General features: G+C 39.0%; 1 protein-coding gene and 1 long non-coding RNA gene across 2 annotated transcripts in view; one reads left to right on the forward strand and one right to left on the reverse strand.

The window, feature by feature from the left end:
• LOC140736011 (uncharacterized) overlaps nucleotides 1-13,559 on the forward strand; it is a 35,369-nt gene extending 21,810 nt beyond the window's left edge. The window contains exon 2 of the long non-coding RNA XR_012100861.1: nucleotides 13,193-13,559. This is a non-coding gene — a long non-coding RNA (uncharacterized lncRNA). The remainder of the gene's footprint in view (nucleotides 1-13,192) is intronic.
• rnf114 (ring finger protein 114) lies at nucleotides 1,113-11,919 on the reverse strand. The gene is made up of 6 exons (XM_073061686.1): nucleotides 11,756-11,919; nucleotides 8,569-8,719; nucleotides 6,550-6,656; nucleotides 5,020-5,131; nucleotides 2,479-2,586; nucleotides 1,113-1,533 (listed from the first exon to the last, which is right to left on the reverse strand). Exons 1-6 carry the CDS (start codon nucleotides 11,881-11,883, stop codon nucleotides 1,456-1,458), a joined length of 684 nt encoding a protein of 227 aa, XP_072917787.1. The 5' UTR covers nucleotides 11,884-11,919; the 3' UTR covers nucleotides 1,113-1,455.
• Nucleotides 13,560-18,561: the final 5,002 nt, after the last annotated feature.

Consider the following 18,561-nt stretch of genomic DNA (forward strand, 5'->3'; position numbering starts at 1 on the left):
CGAATGCTTACTCTCACCTAGTCCCACCGACCTGCACTCAGCCCATAACCCTGCATTCCTTTCCTGTCCATATACCTATCCAATTTTACTTTAAATGACAATATCGAACTTGTCTCTACCACTTCTACTGGAAGCTTGTTCCATACAGCTACCACTCTCCGAGTAAAGAAATTCCCCCTCGTGTTACCCCTAAACTTTTGCCCCCAACTCTCATGTCCTCATTTGAATCTCCCCTACTCTCAATGGAAAAAGCCTATCCACGTCAACTCTATCTATCCCCCTCATAATTTTAAGTACCTCTATCAAGTCCCCACTCAACCTTCTACACTCCAATGAATAAAGACCTAACTTGTTCAACCTTTCCCTGTAACTTAGGTGCTGAAACCCAGGTTACGTTCTAGTAAATCTCCTCTCTACTCTCTCTATTTTGTTGACATCTTTCCTATAATTCAGAGAACTGGTCCTCTGGTTGAGATTTTAAGCTGGAATAAGACCAATCTTGATGGCATCAGATCTGGCAGGCATGGATTGGGATAGTTAGTTTACCAGCAAAGAGTGCTTGGTTAAATGGGAGGCTTTCGAAAGAGAAACATTGAGAGTACATTATCTGTATACTCTTGTTTGAATGAAAGGCAAAGCTAACAGGTTTAAGGAACCTTGGTTATTAAGGGACACTGAGGCCTTGGTAATAATGTCTGTGGGTCTCATTTGCCACCACAAAACCAAGTGGAAGTAAATCACATTTACTTGAAGAGACCACTGAAAGAGAGTATTTGAGAAAATCAATGTAGATAAATTTATGTGAAAATCAGTTATCACTTGAGGAAATAGAGAATAAAAGAATAAAAGATCAGATGTGCATAGATAGGGGGAAGCTTGAACAGTTCTCACATGGTTTGGCTGTGGGACTGGAGGTTGCCATTGTTTATTCCTATGGTTGTTTTGCATTCCTGAGGATAGAATGACAAATTTCTTTCTACTCAGAAGCTGACACTGCCCTAGTGAAGATGTTTTATAAAAGTACCGATTAAGTCATGAAAGAGTGAACTTTACGCATATAAAACAAACTTATTAGTAGTAATAAAGAAGCATTAGCCAATTCAGTCCATACCTGAAATCCAACTAATATTTTATTGATCTTTTCAAAAGCTATTTCAAACTGGGCATTAATACAAATTACAAGGCATTATAATGGGGATTTAATCAAAAGTAATTATATCCATTACCAAACATCAAGATTAAAGTGCTGTAATAATCTTCAGATAAATATTTATTTGATATAGTGGGTACCTTAGTATGTTAGATCTGCTAATATAATTCCCGCCCCAACATATTTTTACGTGTAACTGATGAATCATCAAAAGTGCACAGGAAAGATTTAATTACATATAAAACCTATAGGGCAGTACTCATTCGATGAACTTCAACTGTTACTTTGTGAGAAACATTAGTTCCCTAATATCTCATACTTCTATCTTGAAGTGATAGTTCAATGGCTTCCTGGAGCATTTCATCTTCATCCACATTATAATCCTGTTTTAAAAAAAAGGAGTATATTATACAATCATTCGCTTAACAACTTGGTAGTTATTGAGAGGTATAGATCGCACTGCTATTGATGAGGGCTTTGGTTCGATAAATTCTTTGGATGAAAGGTAAAATGAAAACCAAATCGAATTTAAAAACAATTTACAAACAAGCGTCAGTTTAAATTGTGACATTCCCACAGGACCACACCCAAAGTGGCAACCGAACAAGTTTGTGTTTAAATTGTGCCTTTCAGATAGGACTACACCCAAATAATTGAAAACCAATTTAGTACCTCTCAATTGCATTTATAATTATGTAAGGAATATAGCAAGCAACTAGATATCTAGATCATCAGTTAGGTTGTTGATTAATGGACAAATGCCAGCAAAATATTACTGTATTAACTTAGGTCATTGAGAAGCCAGGCAGAATCTCTATTTATTTCTTTTGAAAGATGGTATCCTAAAGTGCAGCACTGTGAAGAAGCATTACACTGTACTGAAGTGTGAGGCTTCAGAAAAATAACACTCCACTCCTGCTACACTCAAGGGATCAACATGGAACTGCCTATGGGAAATTCCAGATCTCCTGCTATAGAGACACATTGGAACATTTTTGTTTAGCATAAGAAACAAACACAAGTTATGAGAAATAGATTATTAGCAACCTCAAAAAGGGGTCACAATTGTATCCTCTGATCTCTATGACAAAGGGAAGGGCATACACTTCCCTGCCTTCATTCCAGCCTCCAATCTTCCGTTGGAGTTTACAGCCTCTCCAAATGACCAATTTCCCAGATGTACCCTTAGATGGCACGAGTACCACCTGAATGTAAAGGGACCCTCACAGCCAAGACATTTCACCAAGATTAGTGTAAACGTGGCCCACTGTAAGAGGGCTTTCCTTTATTATTTACACTCAAGTTATCTGAAACTAGAAAGTACATACCACAAAAGTATCGTATGAAAATCTATGACGAATTTTCAAATGTTGTATCAAGTCTGCACTTTTGAAGTTTGGGTCACCCCACGGCATGGAAGAGCAAATAGGGCAAACCTTGGAAGAAATAAGAGCACAACAGTAGCTGCACAGCAGGTAAATGGGTCCTCCATGCTAGTCTCATATGTCATGTTTGGCCCATATCCCTCTCAACCTTTTCTATCCATATACTTGTCAAAATATATCATAAACATTATAATTGTACACACCTTTACAACTTCCTCTAGCACCTTGTTCTGTCTACCCACCACCCTCTGCGTGAGGAAATTTCTCCTTGGGTCCTTTTTAAACTTTCCTCTTTCAACTTAACCAAAAACCAAAGAAACAGGAATTTCACAGTAGTCTTTTTCAGAGAACTTTAAAAAAGTCAATTGCAAAGATGTGTGAAGAGCAAAGGATCGGTTTAAGTTCAAATACACTGAAGTTGCTAACTTCCAGGAATTTCCTGCAAAATTAGAGTTATGCAAAGATAAGTATTCTGCTGGAGTATTGGCAAGGACATGTTTCCTTGATAAGATCACACACAAGAACTCATATGTGTGAATAAGGCCACCATTCATTCTTCTAAACTGCAAAGAATACAGGCCCAAGCTATTTACTGTAGACTCTTTGATAGGACAACCCTCACAGCCCAGGAATTAGCAGGACGAATCCCTTTTGTACAGCTTCCAATGTTACTGTATCTTTTCATTTAGGTAAGAGAACTAGATATGTGCACGGTATTCCAGCTATACAACCGTAACAATATCTCTCTTATTTTTAAACTCCAACCTCTAAGCAATAAAGACCAGAGTGTCATTCGTCTCAAGTATCTGTTGGACCTGTCTGCTAACTTTTTGCAATTAACTTACCAGAATGTTTAGATTCCTGTTTTTCACTCACTTGTAGTTTCTCTCAATCCAGAAAATAATCTGCTTTTTAATTCTTACCATAGTGTATGACCTCACACTTCTATCTGTTAAACTCTATTTGTCAGTCTTTTGCTCACACATTCAAACCATATCACAGTACATCTCTCAAAACACCCATTTTCGTATTATCTACAAATCTGGAAACATTAGATTACTGTTCGTTCTTCCATGTCTTCAGTTCATGGAGCCAAGAAATGATCCTTGGGTTAATCCACTAGTTACCTATTGCTATGTCTATTAGTAATTAAAATCCATGTCAAGAACCATTGAGAAATAGGCCATTCCGTCCTTGGAGTTTGCTATCCTATTCAATAAGATCATGTCCATCTGCCTCCAGAAAGTTTCCCCTTCTTAATCCATTTTTAAATCCAAAAATTCTGATGCAATTCTATCAAACTTTTGCTATCCTTTTCTGTATGAAGGAAAACAACCTCAGTTACTCATATTTTCCCCCTATCTAACTGAAATTTCTAAAACCTGCCATCATTCTGGTAGGTCTCCACTAGAGACCCTCTAAGGCCTTGTCATTCTTTCAAGAGCACAACAGCAAACATTGCACACAGTACTCCAGATGTATCATGACTAATCTTTTATATTAAGGTTTTTCACAATTTCCATGCTTTCTGTAAACAAAATATCCTTTAGAAATTCTCAATCTCGAGTACCTCTTAAACAGTACGTACCTGCAATACAAGCTGCATGTGCATCCCCAATATTCCCATATTTCTTAGATCCCAGAAAATGGTTATCATTACATAATGCTTTTCCCATTCTCCTTACACCGCTTCACTACGTTACACTATAGTCCGCTGTGTCTTAGACCTTTTGAAGGTCATTATTGCCTTAAATTAAATTCAATCCATCACCCAAATCCAGGTAAATCTGAACAATAAATGTGGGCGTCAATAATGACCCTTGGAAACTTTCATCCCAACTGGAAACCTCTTCAGTTCTATACTCAGCTTTTAGTTTTTTCATCAATTTTTATCTAAACAGCTACTAGCTCAACATACATGTAGGCACTGAATTATGTATATTAACACACAAGGCACAGCTGAAATAATAATCTTGTCAACATTTAGAATGGGTAAAATACAGCACAGAAGTTGTATGAAATGGATTAAATTGATTCTTATGCACCCAATGGAAACTTATACTTTAAGAGCATGGATTAAAAAAATGCATTACAATGTTGTACTCAATGTTCAGCTGTCAATTCAAGAACAAGATAGATCTGAGCTCTAAGTAATCCTGAGAGAAGTGATTACAAAATAAATGTCTTACATTTATTAAATCAATTAAAATGTAACTTTTGCTTTTACAAACTGAACTCAATCATCATCAATATTTAGATAAAGACACTTCAAAATAGTTTATCATATCACGGTGACTTAGAGGGCAAATATACTGCCACCCATTACATCATACCTCAAGCGAAGGGCAGTTTTGTGTTAAATTTGAATATTATAATTAAACTATATGCTCAAAAATTAAATTGTTGCTTCAAGGAAGAGCGATATTATAGCAGTAAAGTATCTTGGGTCAACCCATTCGATAAGTTTTCTTTGTTAAATCTTACCCGTTTTGCATATTCTCCAGTATGGCTTGAAATACAATGTTCAACCAAGCTGTCTTGGTCCAAGTTTTTTGCATTGCAGAATGGACAAGTAAAAGTAAATCGATTGGGCATGCTATAAAAAAAAGGCAAAATGTATGTAGTTATAAAATCCAGAAGAGGACAAGTATAGTCTTCATTTACAACCTGTTTAGAATTAAATGATCTCAACTGCTGTAGTAGTTACAGCATTAGATGCTTTTATTGTCTGAAGGGGTGGAAAATGGGTAGAGCACCTTGTGCCACTCAATAATCACAGAATAACCCCAGCTTTGAAACTAAAAGAAGTGCATAGACTTAGCTCCAATGCACCTCCACCCAGTCTCTTATTATTATGATCACATTAATACCAGTTCCAGTGTGTTCAATACATTAAGTGAAATTTCAGAAGTATTCTCAGCAGTACCATCTCCATTTCAATTCAATCGGCATTTGTGCCAATAATAATGCTCTACCTCAACAGAACTTTTGACATAGCACAATGTTTATATGAGCCACAATATAATTTTTATATTATATATGTATATAAACTTTTGCTTAAACTGAAGGCTATTTGCCATAAGGATGGAAGTCTTGAGATTTTCTTTCTGGCTCCTTTGTGCACCTGACACAGCAATGCATGGAGATGGTCAAGTATGTCCACTGGCATCCCATGCATGTTTAAATGCAATTTCCATGCTCTTTTACCATCCCAATGGCCCACAGATAGTGCAGACCATGTTGGAAGTGCAGTTTTTCATGACAAGCAAAATCCTTTTTAATATTAATTTATGTATCCTGCCTTGTAATTTGTTGTGGAACTGAAGTATTCTGTAGCACTGAACCTTCAGTAAGTTGTTCCACTGCTCACAACTGACTTTCTATATTTTTCAGGGGTCAAAGAGTTTCCAGCCCCATGTTTCTAAAAATAATCATTTAATTAAAAAAAGGACATCCAACTTACAAAATCCTCTGTTGAAGCTTATTGTTATTTTTTTCCCCCATTGAAGCTTTGATGCACTGTAGTGTCTTTTTTTCCTAAAACTGAACCCTAACTAGATCATTCCTGATAGGTGCAGAGTGTAAAATAAATATTTAAATATTATTGCTAAGCAATTTGAAAAGGGAATAACATTCCTGAAATCTTCTGGCATAATTATTTCCAATGGCTGTAGTGCTGAATTATTGGAAGTTCATAAAAAGCCTGCAAAGCAACTGCACAGTCACAAAAGTCCGATCCTGTTATAGTATAAATACCAATCCTTGTAAAGTACAAACTGAATGGATCATCTTCTTCATAACTATAAGAATTCTTAGCGTCTTTAAACAATGAAGACAATTGCCCAACAATCAAGCAACAAACATAAAATTCAGTCTAATAAATACTGCAGTCCATTTGCTTAAATTATCCTGAAAAGAATGCCTCTGAAAAAACAAAGCAGAACAAAATAAGATTATAGTTTAATAGCTGTGACTTAGAATGAAAAAGAAGCTATAATACTTGAAAATAGTCACCTAAGACTGGGATGCTGATCTTTCATGGAAGCTTTCACTCCCTCCGAAATAAAGTCCTGATATTTTGGACATGATGCATTATGGGATCGCAACTTATTCATGTAAACCTGGATCAATTTGAAAAAAAAAACATTAAACGAAAGACAGTCACAGAGTTAATCTGCAAGAATGTTGATAAAAAAATCACCTAAGAATGTCACTATCTTCAGATTGACATATCCTGCTGCATATTACAGTTTTGTACCATGTCAGTTTGCAAACCCAAGTACCAAATCTATAATAAATGCAAATATAGAGTAAATTCAAGCACAGTTGCCGCTGGTTATATAACCACTTCGTCAGCTGTACTGGATATATTTTGCCGATGTGCAAGGTGCTAGTTGAATCAAACACACTGAAAGTATTTTTAAAATACTGCATCAGAAGACACAAATAGCTTGCAATTTTCCTGAATGGGAATGAACACCAGCTCAATAGCCAAGATAATTCAACAAATTTGCTGTTTGGCTAGAAAATATAAGTGTGGTGGTTCAAACAAAGTTATGTATTTTTTGCATTATACTAGTTACATTTCTCTGAACTTCCAATGGTTATATTTCTCTTATATTTGCCATGATATGGATAAAAGCAGAAGTGTGTATCACAAAGTATTCTGCTAATTTGGTTAGTTCTTTGGATCATTAATGGAACAAATTAGGCATGGGAACTGGAGCCATTCTTCATCATTATTTTTGAAATCAGAACTGATGCATGAGACAGTGGATGCAAGGTTGCTAACCCTTTTAAAAAAAGGCACTTACCATTTAAAAAATCTTCGGGCTGCCAGGGCCCATTCTGAAGTTATGAAATTATGGAGATTAATTAAAATGCGAATCAGCCTTCAGAGAAAAAAACTACACATTATTTAACTTCTGTTACTTTTTGCTAGTGAAACCAATTACTGGGTGTGGGCATTCAGATGCTGTCCCATTCAAAATAAGTAAGGAAAGATAATAGCAACACACACAAAATGCTGGTGGAATGCAGCAGGCCAGGCAGCATCTATAGGGAGAAGCACTGTTGACGTCTCGGGCCGAGACCCTTCAACCTTCCTGACGAAGGGTCTCGGCCTGAAACATCGACAGTGCTTCTCCCTATAGATGTTGCCTGGCCTGCTGTGTTCTACCAGCATTTTGTGTGTGTTGTTGTTTGAATTTCCAGCATCTGCAAATTTCCTCGTGTTTGCCAAGGAAAGATAACGTACCTGCTATTAGCACAATATTAAATTATGTATCTCTACCACTTCAGGCACAGTTCAGGACAGATCTATTTTGACATTCAGCCTTCTGGTTAGCCATCCTTCAACACTAACAAATGGGGTATATTTTGGGTGTCTGCAATTTTCACTGAGGCTTTTGGAACAGGCACCAGCAGTAAATATTTTAAAAGGGTTCTGCTAGTTGGCATGTGTTGCCATTATAAATATATAACTGTAGATCTAACTGACTAAAACACAAATGTTAAAGTTAAGTAGCTAATTATAGCAATTAAAACTGCAGTTAATCATTTATTTTTTTAATCTTTTCTTTGTGCTCAAGAGGTATAAGACATTGTACTGGTAGAGTGAGATGCTTTAGGATTCTCTCATTCTCTCTCCTCCTCTCCTGAAGGTTTGCTGTGTAAATAAAGTTCTTTTTATATATTTCCCAGTTATAGCTTCCGTGTGGCTCAGTTTTAGTGAAACACGACACCTGCTCTTGAGGGTTTGCCAGCCCTTCTTGGATAAAATGGTTAAAGGCATCCAGACACATATGTTATGGCCTGTTACTTTTAAAAATTAATCCTGTAAAAATGAATGGTGTCATATATCTTTTATGACGAGACAACATATCCTGTATTCAAAGTAGATGACATTCATCTTGTAACCCAATGAGGTATACTTTACTTCCAAAATATTAAATGCACAAGCCAATAAATTGATCCAGAGTAATCAATCCATCCAGTCTTTCTGTTTATACCATCTAAAAAGACAGCACTGACCTGAGTTCCACAGCCACTGCAGCTTGTAAGGGTTACTTCTAATTTCCTCTCAATTTCAACAGCTCTAGTTGCACCTTTCAGAGGAAAGCGACATACAGCACAAATTGGCTTTTTTGGCTTCTGGAGTGCAGATAGGCAATTGCTGCAAAATCTACACAAAAACAAGATTAGATTTTACTTCAGTTTGAAAAGTTAATGTACAATCAGAATCAGTTATTCAATAATGGCACCAAATGTCAATTAAAAGAATAAACACGCAAGAGATTCAGCAGATTCTGAGAATTTTGAGGAACGTGCAACAAATCAGGCACCATCTACGGAGGGGAATAAACAGCTGACATTTCAGGCCTAGACCCTTCATCAGGTCAGTACTGATGAAAGGTCTCAGCCTGAATGTCAACTGCTTAGTCCCCTTCATAGATGTTGCCTGACTTGCTGAGTTATTCCAACATTTTGTGTATGTTGCTAGTTAAAAGTAGTTTTTGAGTAACTATAGAAGTAGTAAGTGAGTTAGGAAACAGCATTGTAGACAATGAAAGTCAAAATTATTTTCAGAAGATTAACAATTCAAAGGAGAATAGATAGCATTAATTGATTAAATGCAAGACATGAAGAAGGCACCGCTAGTTTTGAGACATAATCATAAGAAACAATAAATGAAAGGGCTCGATGGACAAAAACAGAGGAAGGTCAGGTTGAAATGTAGATAGAGGGAAGAGTTCAATGGCAAGAGAGATGGAAGGAAAGGGATAGAGAGTAAGAGAGATGGCAGGATGAAGGAGAAATGGTGAAGAGAAATCTTGGTTTTCTGGAACTGGGTGCATTCTGATTTTTATAAGAGGCAAAAGATATTAGTAAGAAACTGGGAAATGAGTGATGGAAGATGAGAAAAATCATGCTGGGGATATGAGAATGTCACACAGGATTAGTTTATTTATTTATTGAGATATAGCATGGTGTAGGCCTTTCCAACCCTTCAAGGTGTGCCACTCAACAACCCTAACCTAATCATGGGACAATTTACAATGACCAAATAACCTTTCAATTGGTACAGCTTTGGACTGTGGGAGGAAACTAAAGCATTCAGAGGAAACCTATGCAGTCATGGGGAGAACATACAAATTTGTAACAAACAGCAGGAATTGAACCCAAATCGTTAGTATTGTAAAACTTTATACTAGCCACTACACTACCATGCTATTTTCTGTAAGTTTTGCCTTTAAACCTGCATTGGTCTGGTGTATGTGAGCCCCTACCCCAGTGGTAACACAATTTGTTCTATTTAGGCATTGCAATTTTGCTCATGGTCATTTTCATTCCTGACTGCAACTACATGGATACTGAAACAGGCAATGTTCTACTCCCACCTCCACCTATTGTAAAAAGTTGTCAGGGCATTCTGGGTGTGACGCCTCAGTCGAATGCCTGATGATGATTTCTTATACCTGTTTCAATTACCTCCAGGGACTGGAGGCTCAGTGGGGTCAGTCTACACCTAGCCCAGATAGTGTGGACAGGTTGGTGGATCTAACATCATTCCACCTGTTCCTGTCATTACCAATTTTGTTTCAATAGCAGAAAGTGACATAGAATATAGAACAGTACAGCACAGGAGTAGGCCATTTGGCCCACAATGTTGTGCCAAACCAGCTAAAAAGCAAATCAAAAGCACCCAAACACTAATCCCTCCATCTGCCTTACATCCATATGCATATCCAAACACCTTTTAAAAGCCTCTAATATATTTGCCTCTCCCACTATACCAGGTATCGTTGACCCACACTTGCCCCTGGAACTTGCCCCCTCTCACCTTCAATCTATGCTCTCTGACAAACAGACAGACATACTTTACTGATCCCGAGGGAAACTGGGTTGTTACAGTCGCACCAACCAAGAATAGTGTCAACATATAGCAATATAAACCATAAATAATTAAACAATAAGTAAATAATGCCAAGTGGAAATAAGTCCAGGACCAGCCTATTGGCTCAGGGTGTCTGACACACCAAGGGAGGAGTTGTAAAGTTTGATGGCCACAGGTAGGAATGACTTCCTATGACGCTTAGTGTTACATCTCGGTGGAATGAGTCTCTGGCTGAATGTAATCCTGTGCCTAACCAGTACATTATGGAGTGGATGGGAGACATTGTCCAAGATGGCATGCAACTTGGACAGCATCCTCTTTTCAGACACCACCGTCAGAGAGTCCAGTTCCACCCCCACAACATCACTGGCCTTACGAAAGAGTTTGTTGATTCTGTTGGTGTCTGCTACCCTCAGCCTGGTAATACCCTCTGGTATTAGACATTTCGATCCTGGGAAACAGGGTTATCCACTCTACCTCTGCCTCTCATAATCTTGCAAACCTCTATCAGAGATCTGCCATCACAAAGAAGAGAAAATCTGCAGATGCTGGAAATCCGAGCAACACACATTAAAATGCTGGAGTAACTCAGCAGGCCAGGGAGCATCTATGGAAAAGAGTACCGTCGACGCTTCGGGCCGAGACCCTTCGGCAAGCCTGCTGAGTTCCTCCAGCATTTCGTACGTGTTGCTCAGAGATCTCCCCCTCAGACTCCCGGCGCTCCAGAGAAAACAACCCAATGGCCTCTCGAGAGAGAGCATGGAAAGTGAAAGTGAAATAGACAATACCCAAATTTTCCAAAGAACAATCCAGAACTGATCCCAAAATAAAATATCAATAAATCAAGTCCTACTTATCCTCCTTTATGCAAAAATACAGCCACTAAAATGAGTCACCAGCTTTCAGGGTGTTGCGTGATAGAATGAAAATGCGATTGAAGTACTCCATAGTTTCAAATGCGTCGAAACCAAAACCAACTAGATCACTGATCCGGCAGCAGCGAATTTTATATATTTAGTATACCAGTAACTATAATATTATCTTATAGGATTTACGGAGCAGAAACAGAGAAAGAAAAATTGCAGTTCCCCAAATCCTTTGTCAACCTAACAGATCATAAAACGATACTGAAATATTAGCGCACTCACTGCGACATACTGAATGTTATATTTAGCTTTAAACATCCACTGAAGAAAGCAGACTGTTTGTCGTGAATTTTCTCCCGCAAACAAATATATTTCAGCAAGTTTAAAGGAAGCTCCAAGCTGGCTACCAATCAAGACGGGTTTAAGGAGAAAAAAATAACATAAAATGGTTACTTACATATGGTTACATTCGATTCGCATTGGATTTTCAAAAATTTCTAAGCAAACGGGGCAGGTTAAAGCTTCTTTGTCATCCCCTCCTGTTTCATTAGGACGTGAGGCGTCCTCTTCGAAATTCATCGCCATTTCTACTGCGGTCTGTTTCCGCAAATGGCAAACGTCAAATGGAGGCGGAGCGGGTCTCAACACATGAGAGCAAGCAGCAAAACCCGGCAAGCTACGGGGACAATATCGATTGCAAATGATCAGGAGTTATTTCATATGATTATATCTGATGACTGAGAGCAAACACCTCCTGTATGCATTCAACCTCCTTTTGCAAGGGAACGTTCCAGCTTCAGGAGTCCATGTTTGCAACAAACGTCCTTAGATGTCACCTTAAATAACTCAGTCGTATTTTAAAAGTAGTCATTGTGATTTTAGTAGTTGAATTGCCAGCATGCTGCTTGCACTGAATGAAAAGGGACTGCAGATTTTTATTGTCCTGAACAATGACAAGAAAGCTTTAGAACATAGAAATCTACAGTTCATTACAGGCCCTTCGGCCCACAATGTTGTGCCGAGCATATAACCTACTCTAGAAACTGCCTAGAATTTCCCTAGCGCATAGCCGTCTATTTTTCTAAGCTCAATGTACCTATCTAAGAGCCTCTTAAAGGACCTTATTGCATTCACTTACACCACGCTGCCAGCAGCCCATTCCACGCACTCACCACTCTCCGTGTGAAATACTTACCCCTGACATCCCATCGGTACCTATTTCCAAGCACCTTAAACCTGTGCCCTCTCGTGTTAATCATTTCAGCCCTGGGAAAAAGCTTCTTACTATCTATATGATCAATGCCCCTCATCATCTTATACACCTCTATCAGGTCACCTCTCATCCTCCCGTCACTCCAAGGAGAAAAGGCCAAGTTTGCTCAGCCTATTCTCATAAGGTACGCCCCCAATCCAGGCAACATCCTTATAAATCTCCTCTGCACTCTGTCTATAGTGTGCACATCCTTCCTGTAGTGAGGTGACTAGAACTGAACACAGTACTTAAAGTGGGTTCTGTGGTCTTATAAAGCTGTAACATTACCTCATGGCTTTTGAACTCAATCCCACGGTTGATGAATGTCGACACACCATACACTTTCTTAACAACACTGTCAACCTGTGCAACAGCTTTGAGTGTCCTTTGGACATGAACTCCAAGATCTCTGACGTCCTCCACACTGCCAAGAGTCTTACCATTAATATTATACTTTGTCTTCAAATTTGACCTACCAAAATGAACCACTTCACACTTATCTGGATTTAAGTCCATCTACCACTTCTCAGCCCAGTTCTGCATCCTATCAATGTCCTGGACAACCCTCCAGACCATCCACAACACCCCAACTTTTGTGTCATCAGCAAAATTACTAACCCGCCTTTCTGCTTCCTCATCCAGGTCATTTATAAAAATCACAAAGGGGAGAGGTCCCAGAAAAGATCTTTGTGGAACACCACTGGTCACCAACCTCCATGCAGAATATGAACCATCTACAACCACCCTTTGCCTTCTGCAGGCAAGCCAATTCTGGATCCACAAAGCAAGGTCTCGTTGGATCCCATGCTTTCTGAATGCACCTTGCATGAGGAACCTTATCAAGTGCCTGAGTAACTAACATTGTTTTTAACCAAGGTAAAAAAGAAAATCTGAAAAATAAAATAAAAACTGCAAAATAAAATCAAAAAAATATACTGTATTGTGTTAATTTTCAACCTGGAGGCATTTTCATAAGTTGTGACAAAATAAAAGTGATATTGTTGCACACTTAATAGATGGTGGCCTTTTGATGTATGTATGTCACTGACATATTGTAAATCACATGTTAATTTCAGTCTCTATTCCAGTCCTCAGGTGTACAATGAACCTTTTGTCTGTTTTATTATTAAATGTAAGTTTCTCTATTTCTCACTCTTATGCTGTCGTTTGCATGGTAACGAGGTCAGCCAATGGCATCTTCAGAGCAACAATGTCATTTGAATTATTCAAAAAATGCATTTCATTTGCAATTACTGGGTATTCTATTTTTGGATAGTCTTGGGGAAAAGCAGTGTTGATGTTGTTAAACTGGTTAATCACGTGGAAGAATGATCTCAGACAGAAAAAAAGCAAAGCACTATTTTTATCCAATATCTGTAGCAAATTTCATGGTGAAAAATAGGGTTGAAATTTAAGATTATGATAGAAACTAAAATATACTACATTTAAAATATAATGGATTTAAAAATGGAAAATATTTTGTTTTGAATTGGCGATTAGGAAGTTTTCCATGGGTAGTGGAGTCTAAAACTAGTGGCTGTGGGATTAGGCTGAGAGATGAATAGTCTAAGGAAACCTGAGGGGCAATTTTTTTTGCAAAGGGTGATAAAATAAGCCTTCAGAAAAGCAGTGTTTAAAGAATGTTCGAACAAGTACATGGATAGGAGAGAAAAACAGGGATATAGACTAATTGCTGGAAAATAGTTTTAACATAGGTAGGCATGGATGAGTTAGGCCACAGGTCCTGTTTGGCTGCATGGACTCTAATTACTTTAGTAATGCAGCTACTGTACACCTTTTGGAAAATACTGAATCAATAACAACAACTTTAGGATACTGTGGTTAACTTGTAGAGTCCTTGAACGTGAGTCCATAGGTTGTGGAATCTATTTAGAGTGAAAGTATCCTCGCTGGTTCAGGGCCCTGATAGTTGAAGGGTAATAACTGTTCCTGAAACTGATGGTGTGGGACCTAAGGCTCCTGTCTCTTTGCATCAGAGTCCACCAAGATTATCTACTGATGAGTGAGCATTCCTTCTAAAAGATTCAGAGCTCCCAGTGTGGTCTGCAACTTAAGGAAGAGGATGGCTTAAGTTGAATGTCCTAATTTGTGCACAGAGCTGGACATATTGAGGTTCTGCAAATCCTTCTATAATGGTCTGTGCAATGGGAAGGCGCAGACAGCATAACCTCCTGGAATGTCCTGAGCTCTGTCTGGGAGGTTTGAAGTGAAAACAAGCAGGAGAGTCTGGATCAGCCTTCAATCCTAGAGCACTTACAAGTTTTATCTGTTACATTGATAAGAATAACATTCCTGGAAACAACAGATCTTTAGATAGAATGGGCCCATACTTGCTACAATTTAGTGTACTTGTGCTTCTATCTAGCAGCAAATCAACATTAATGACGAAGAACATTATCACTTTCACCTATAAGCAGAAGGGGGAAAGGAGATCAAAAATTGGTGACCACCTCACTGTTGAATGTGGATTACATGATGCTATTCAAGTTACTGCCAAACAAGCCAAGTCTGCCTTGAGGCAGGAGATGCACCAGAACAGACATATGCTATACCTAGCAATAAAATCTGATGGTGCTATGCTACCATGGGATCTGGTCACCTACGTAGATGTGGATGAAGGGTAGACACCTGCCTGGTCGGCTTGAACTGGAAGAAAGCCTCTTAACAGACATGCAAGACATTCAAATTTAAAATTTGTATGTTCCAAAGTGGGAGGCAGTTTCTTTGGCAGGAGTCATCTCAGTAAGGGAACGGGAAGTTGCTCTAAGAGACATTTTTCTAGCAGCACAAATTTTGATTTCAAATATGCAAATTTTTGTCCCCTAAAACCCTCACTAATTTTTATAGATGCAGCATAGAAAGTATTCTTCTAGGGTTCATCACAACCTGGTATGGAAGTCGTCTTGTCCAAGACCAGAAGAAGCTGCAGAAGATCGTGAACACAGCCCAGCACATCACACAAACCAATCTTCCGTCCTTGGACTCACTTTACACCGCATCGGAGCAGTGCTGCCAGGATAATCAAGGACACGACCCACCCAGCCAACACACTTTTTGTCCCTCTTCACTCTGGGAGAAGGTTCAGGAGCTTGAAGAATCGTACAGCCAGATTTGGGAACAGCTTCTTTCCAACTGTGATAAGACTGCTGAACGGATGAAATATCCGGACCTGTCTCTCAGTTTTATTTATGATTTATAATTAAAATTCTAATTATATTTACTATTGATTTGTACTCCAGGGAGCGCAAAGCGCAGAATCAAATATTGCTGTGATGATTGTACGCTCTAGTATCAATTGTTTGGTGACAATAAAGTAATAATAATAATAATAATAATAATAATAATAAGAGACATTGTCTTCAAGATGGCCTTTGGGGAGAAATCTAAACATGAAATCAGGTAAGGCTGCACACTGTACCCTAACTTGCTTGGGTGTTGCACTGTGCTTTTTGCCAAATCCATCAGTAAAGGCACTCACAGAAGAGGAGTGACGAACCCAACATTCAATTCAAACTCAACATCTACACTGGTAAATTGCCCCCTTCTGCTCGTTCTGCAGATTGATTAGTATCTGCCACCATTTTGAGCAGACCTCAGGGGCCACAGCCAATTGAAGCACAAGCTGGGGCATAACCTTTGGAAGCTGATCCCATGATTGGCTGTTCCCTTCATCATCAATCAGATCATCAACAGCTGGAAGGTGCTGAGAAATCTGGATTCAAGGAATGAGGGCTTGCAGTGAGAATTGTTTAGAGCCAAAGTGAAGCAGAAGTTGGGAATCTAAGAACTATGTTCCATCTTAAAGACAGTCTTTGGGTATGAAATTACAGCACACATGTGGATCACTCCATGCTCCTGTACTGCCGCAATCATGTGAATCATTTTCCATTTCATCTGGAAATCCAAAATGGATGTCATCTGTCAGTAGGTGGCATACAGATCTCAAAATAGCGTAAAAACATAACTAATTATAGCTTTCATCCTGAAGGTCACATTTATGTGTTGGCTGCATCAAGATGTGTATGCATTCTTCAAGGGCCACTAAGTGCTGAGGTTCTACATGTCCCCGGGGTTGTGAAGTGTGAGATTGACTTCCTTCCGGTGGAATATTCTGTCCCTTAAAGTTTGTGCAGACCGCAAGCCAATCAGGTTGTGGTCCATATGGAATATCTTGGACGCCCTGTAGTAGAAGAAGATAATGGACCTAGTGGGATAGCTGCCCAACGCTGTTGTCAAAATCAGTTGGTAAAATGCCTCATATATGGAACTTACAAAGCATGGTTGGTGATGACAAGAGCCCTCTCAGTCAGCTCCTTCATGCAGGAGCCTCAGTCCCGCCATGAACTGCCCTCAAGATGGATGTAATGTAGATGAGGCACTGTTCACCACTTTGTAGATGGTTGATTATGACCAAGGTTTGGAAAAGGATGCAGGGGTCTTTGTAGAGGTTCGTTGGAAGCAGCTGAATAACACAAGACTCTGTGCTCTGTAGGGTGGTCCTAAAGTCCCAAAGCGAGATAAAAATCAACTCAATGAAAGACATATTTAGATCTGCCTGAAACCTTTTGGTCTTCCAGTGCAAGGTGAAGTCTCCAAGTGAATGTTGTGAAAGGGCACATTCCAATGTACAACAGTGTTGTCAAGCGAAGCACAGAAGCTCAATGATACTACTGAAAAGGCTGAATGGAGAAAACGACACTCTCAGATCCTGCTACCAATGGACACCTTGTAAAATGTCATTCCACTCTTTAAGAAGGGAGATTATAGGCCAGTTAGACTAACCTCAGTGGTTGGGAAAGTGTTGGAGTTTATTATTAAGGATGAAGTTTCAAGGTACTTGGAGACTAATTATAAAGTAAGCCAAAGTCAGCATGGTTTCTGTGAAGGGAAATCTTGCCCAACAGATCTGCTAGAGTTCTTTGTGGAAGTAACAAGCAGCGTGAACAAAGGAGAAGTGGGTGTCATTTACTTGGTTTGATAAGGTGCCACACATGAGGCTGCTTAACAAGATGAAATCCTATGGCATTACAGGAAAGATACTGGCAGGGATAGCGGAATGGCTGACAGGCAGGAGGCAGTGAATGGAAATAAAAGCAGCCTTTTCTGGTTGGCTCACAGTGACTAGTGGTGTCCCTCAGGGGTCAGTATTGAAATCGCTGCTTTTCACATTGTTTGTCAATGATCTGGATAACGGAATTGAAAGTTTGTGGATAATATTAAGATAGGTGAAGGGGTAGGTACTGCTGAGGAAGCAATGTGATTGCAGCAGGACTTAGGCAAATTGGAAGAATGGGCAAAAAAGTGGTAGATGGAATACAGTGTTGGGAAATGTATGATAATGCATTTTGGTAATAGGAGCAATAGTGCAGACTATTACCTAAATCGGGAGAAGGTTCAAACATCAGAGGTGCAGAAGGACTTACCAGTCCTAGTGCAAGACTCCTAGCAGGTTAATTTACAAGATGAATCTGTGGTAAAGAAGGAAAATGCAATGTTGGCATTTATTTCAAGGGGAATAAAATATAATAGCAAGAAGAAAATATTGAGCCTTTGTAAGACACTAGTCAGTTTGCACTCGGAGTATTGTCAACAGTTGTGGGCCCCATATCTCAGAATGGATGTGTTGTCATTGGATAGAGTCCAGAGGAGATTCACGAGAATGATTCTGGGAAAGAAGGGGTTAACATAGGAAGAACATTTGGCAGCCTGTAATCATTGGAATTTAGAAGGATGCGGGGCTTGGGGGGGGGGGATCTTATTGAAACCTACTTAATGTTGAAAGGACTATATAGAGAGGATGTTTCCTATGGTGTGGGTATCCGCAACCCTTTAGAACAGAGAAGTAAGAAAGAAGTTTTTTAGCCAGAGAGAAGTAAATCTGTGGAAAGCTCTGCCACAGACTGTGGTGGAGGCCAAGTCTGTGTGTATGTTTAAAGCAGAAATTGATCATTTCCTGATTGGTCAGGGCATCAAAGGATATGGTAAGAATG

The sequence above is a fragment of the Hemitrygon akajei genome, chromosome 11 (assembly GCF_048418815.1).
Source record: "Hemitrygon akajei chromosome 11, sHemAka1.3, whole genome shotgun sequence".
In the NCBI taxonomy this organism is placed as follows: Eukaryota; Metazoa; Chordata; class Chondrichthyes; order Myliobatiformes; family Dasyatidae; genus Hemitrygon; species Hemitrygon akajei.

Coding starts and splice junctions, on each gene's coding strand:
- rnf114 (XM_073061686.1), bottom strand. CDS start 11,883: ATGGCGATGAATTTCGAAGAGGACGCCTCACGTCCTAATGAAACAGGA. Junction 2,587..5,019: donor CTGGAGAATATGCAAAACGG/GTAAGATTTAAC, acceptor ATTTCTTCCAAG/GTTTGCCCTATTTGCTCTTC. Junction 1,534..2,478: donor TTTCATACGATACTTTTGTG/GTATGTACTTTC, acceptor TTTTTAAAACAG/GATTATAATGTGGATGAAGA.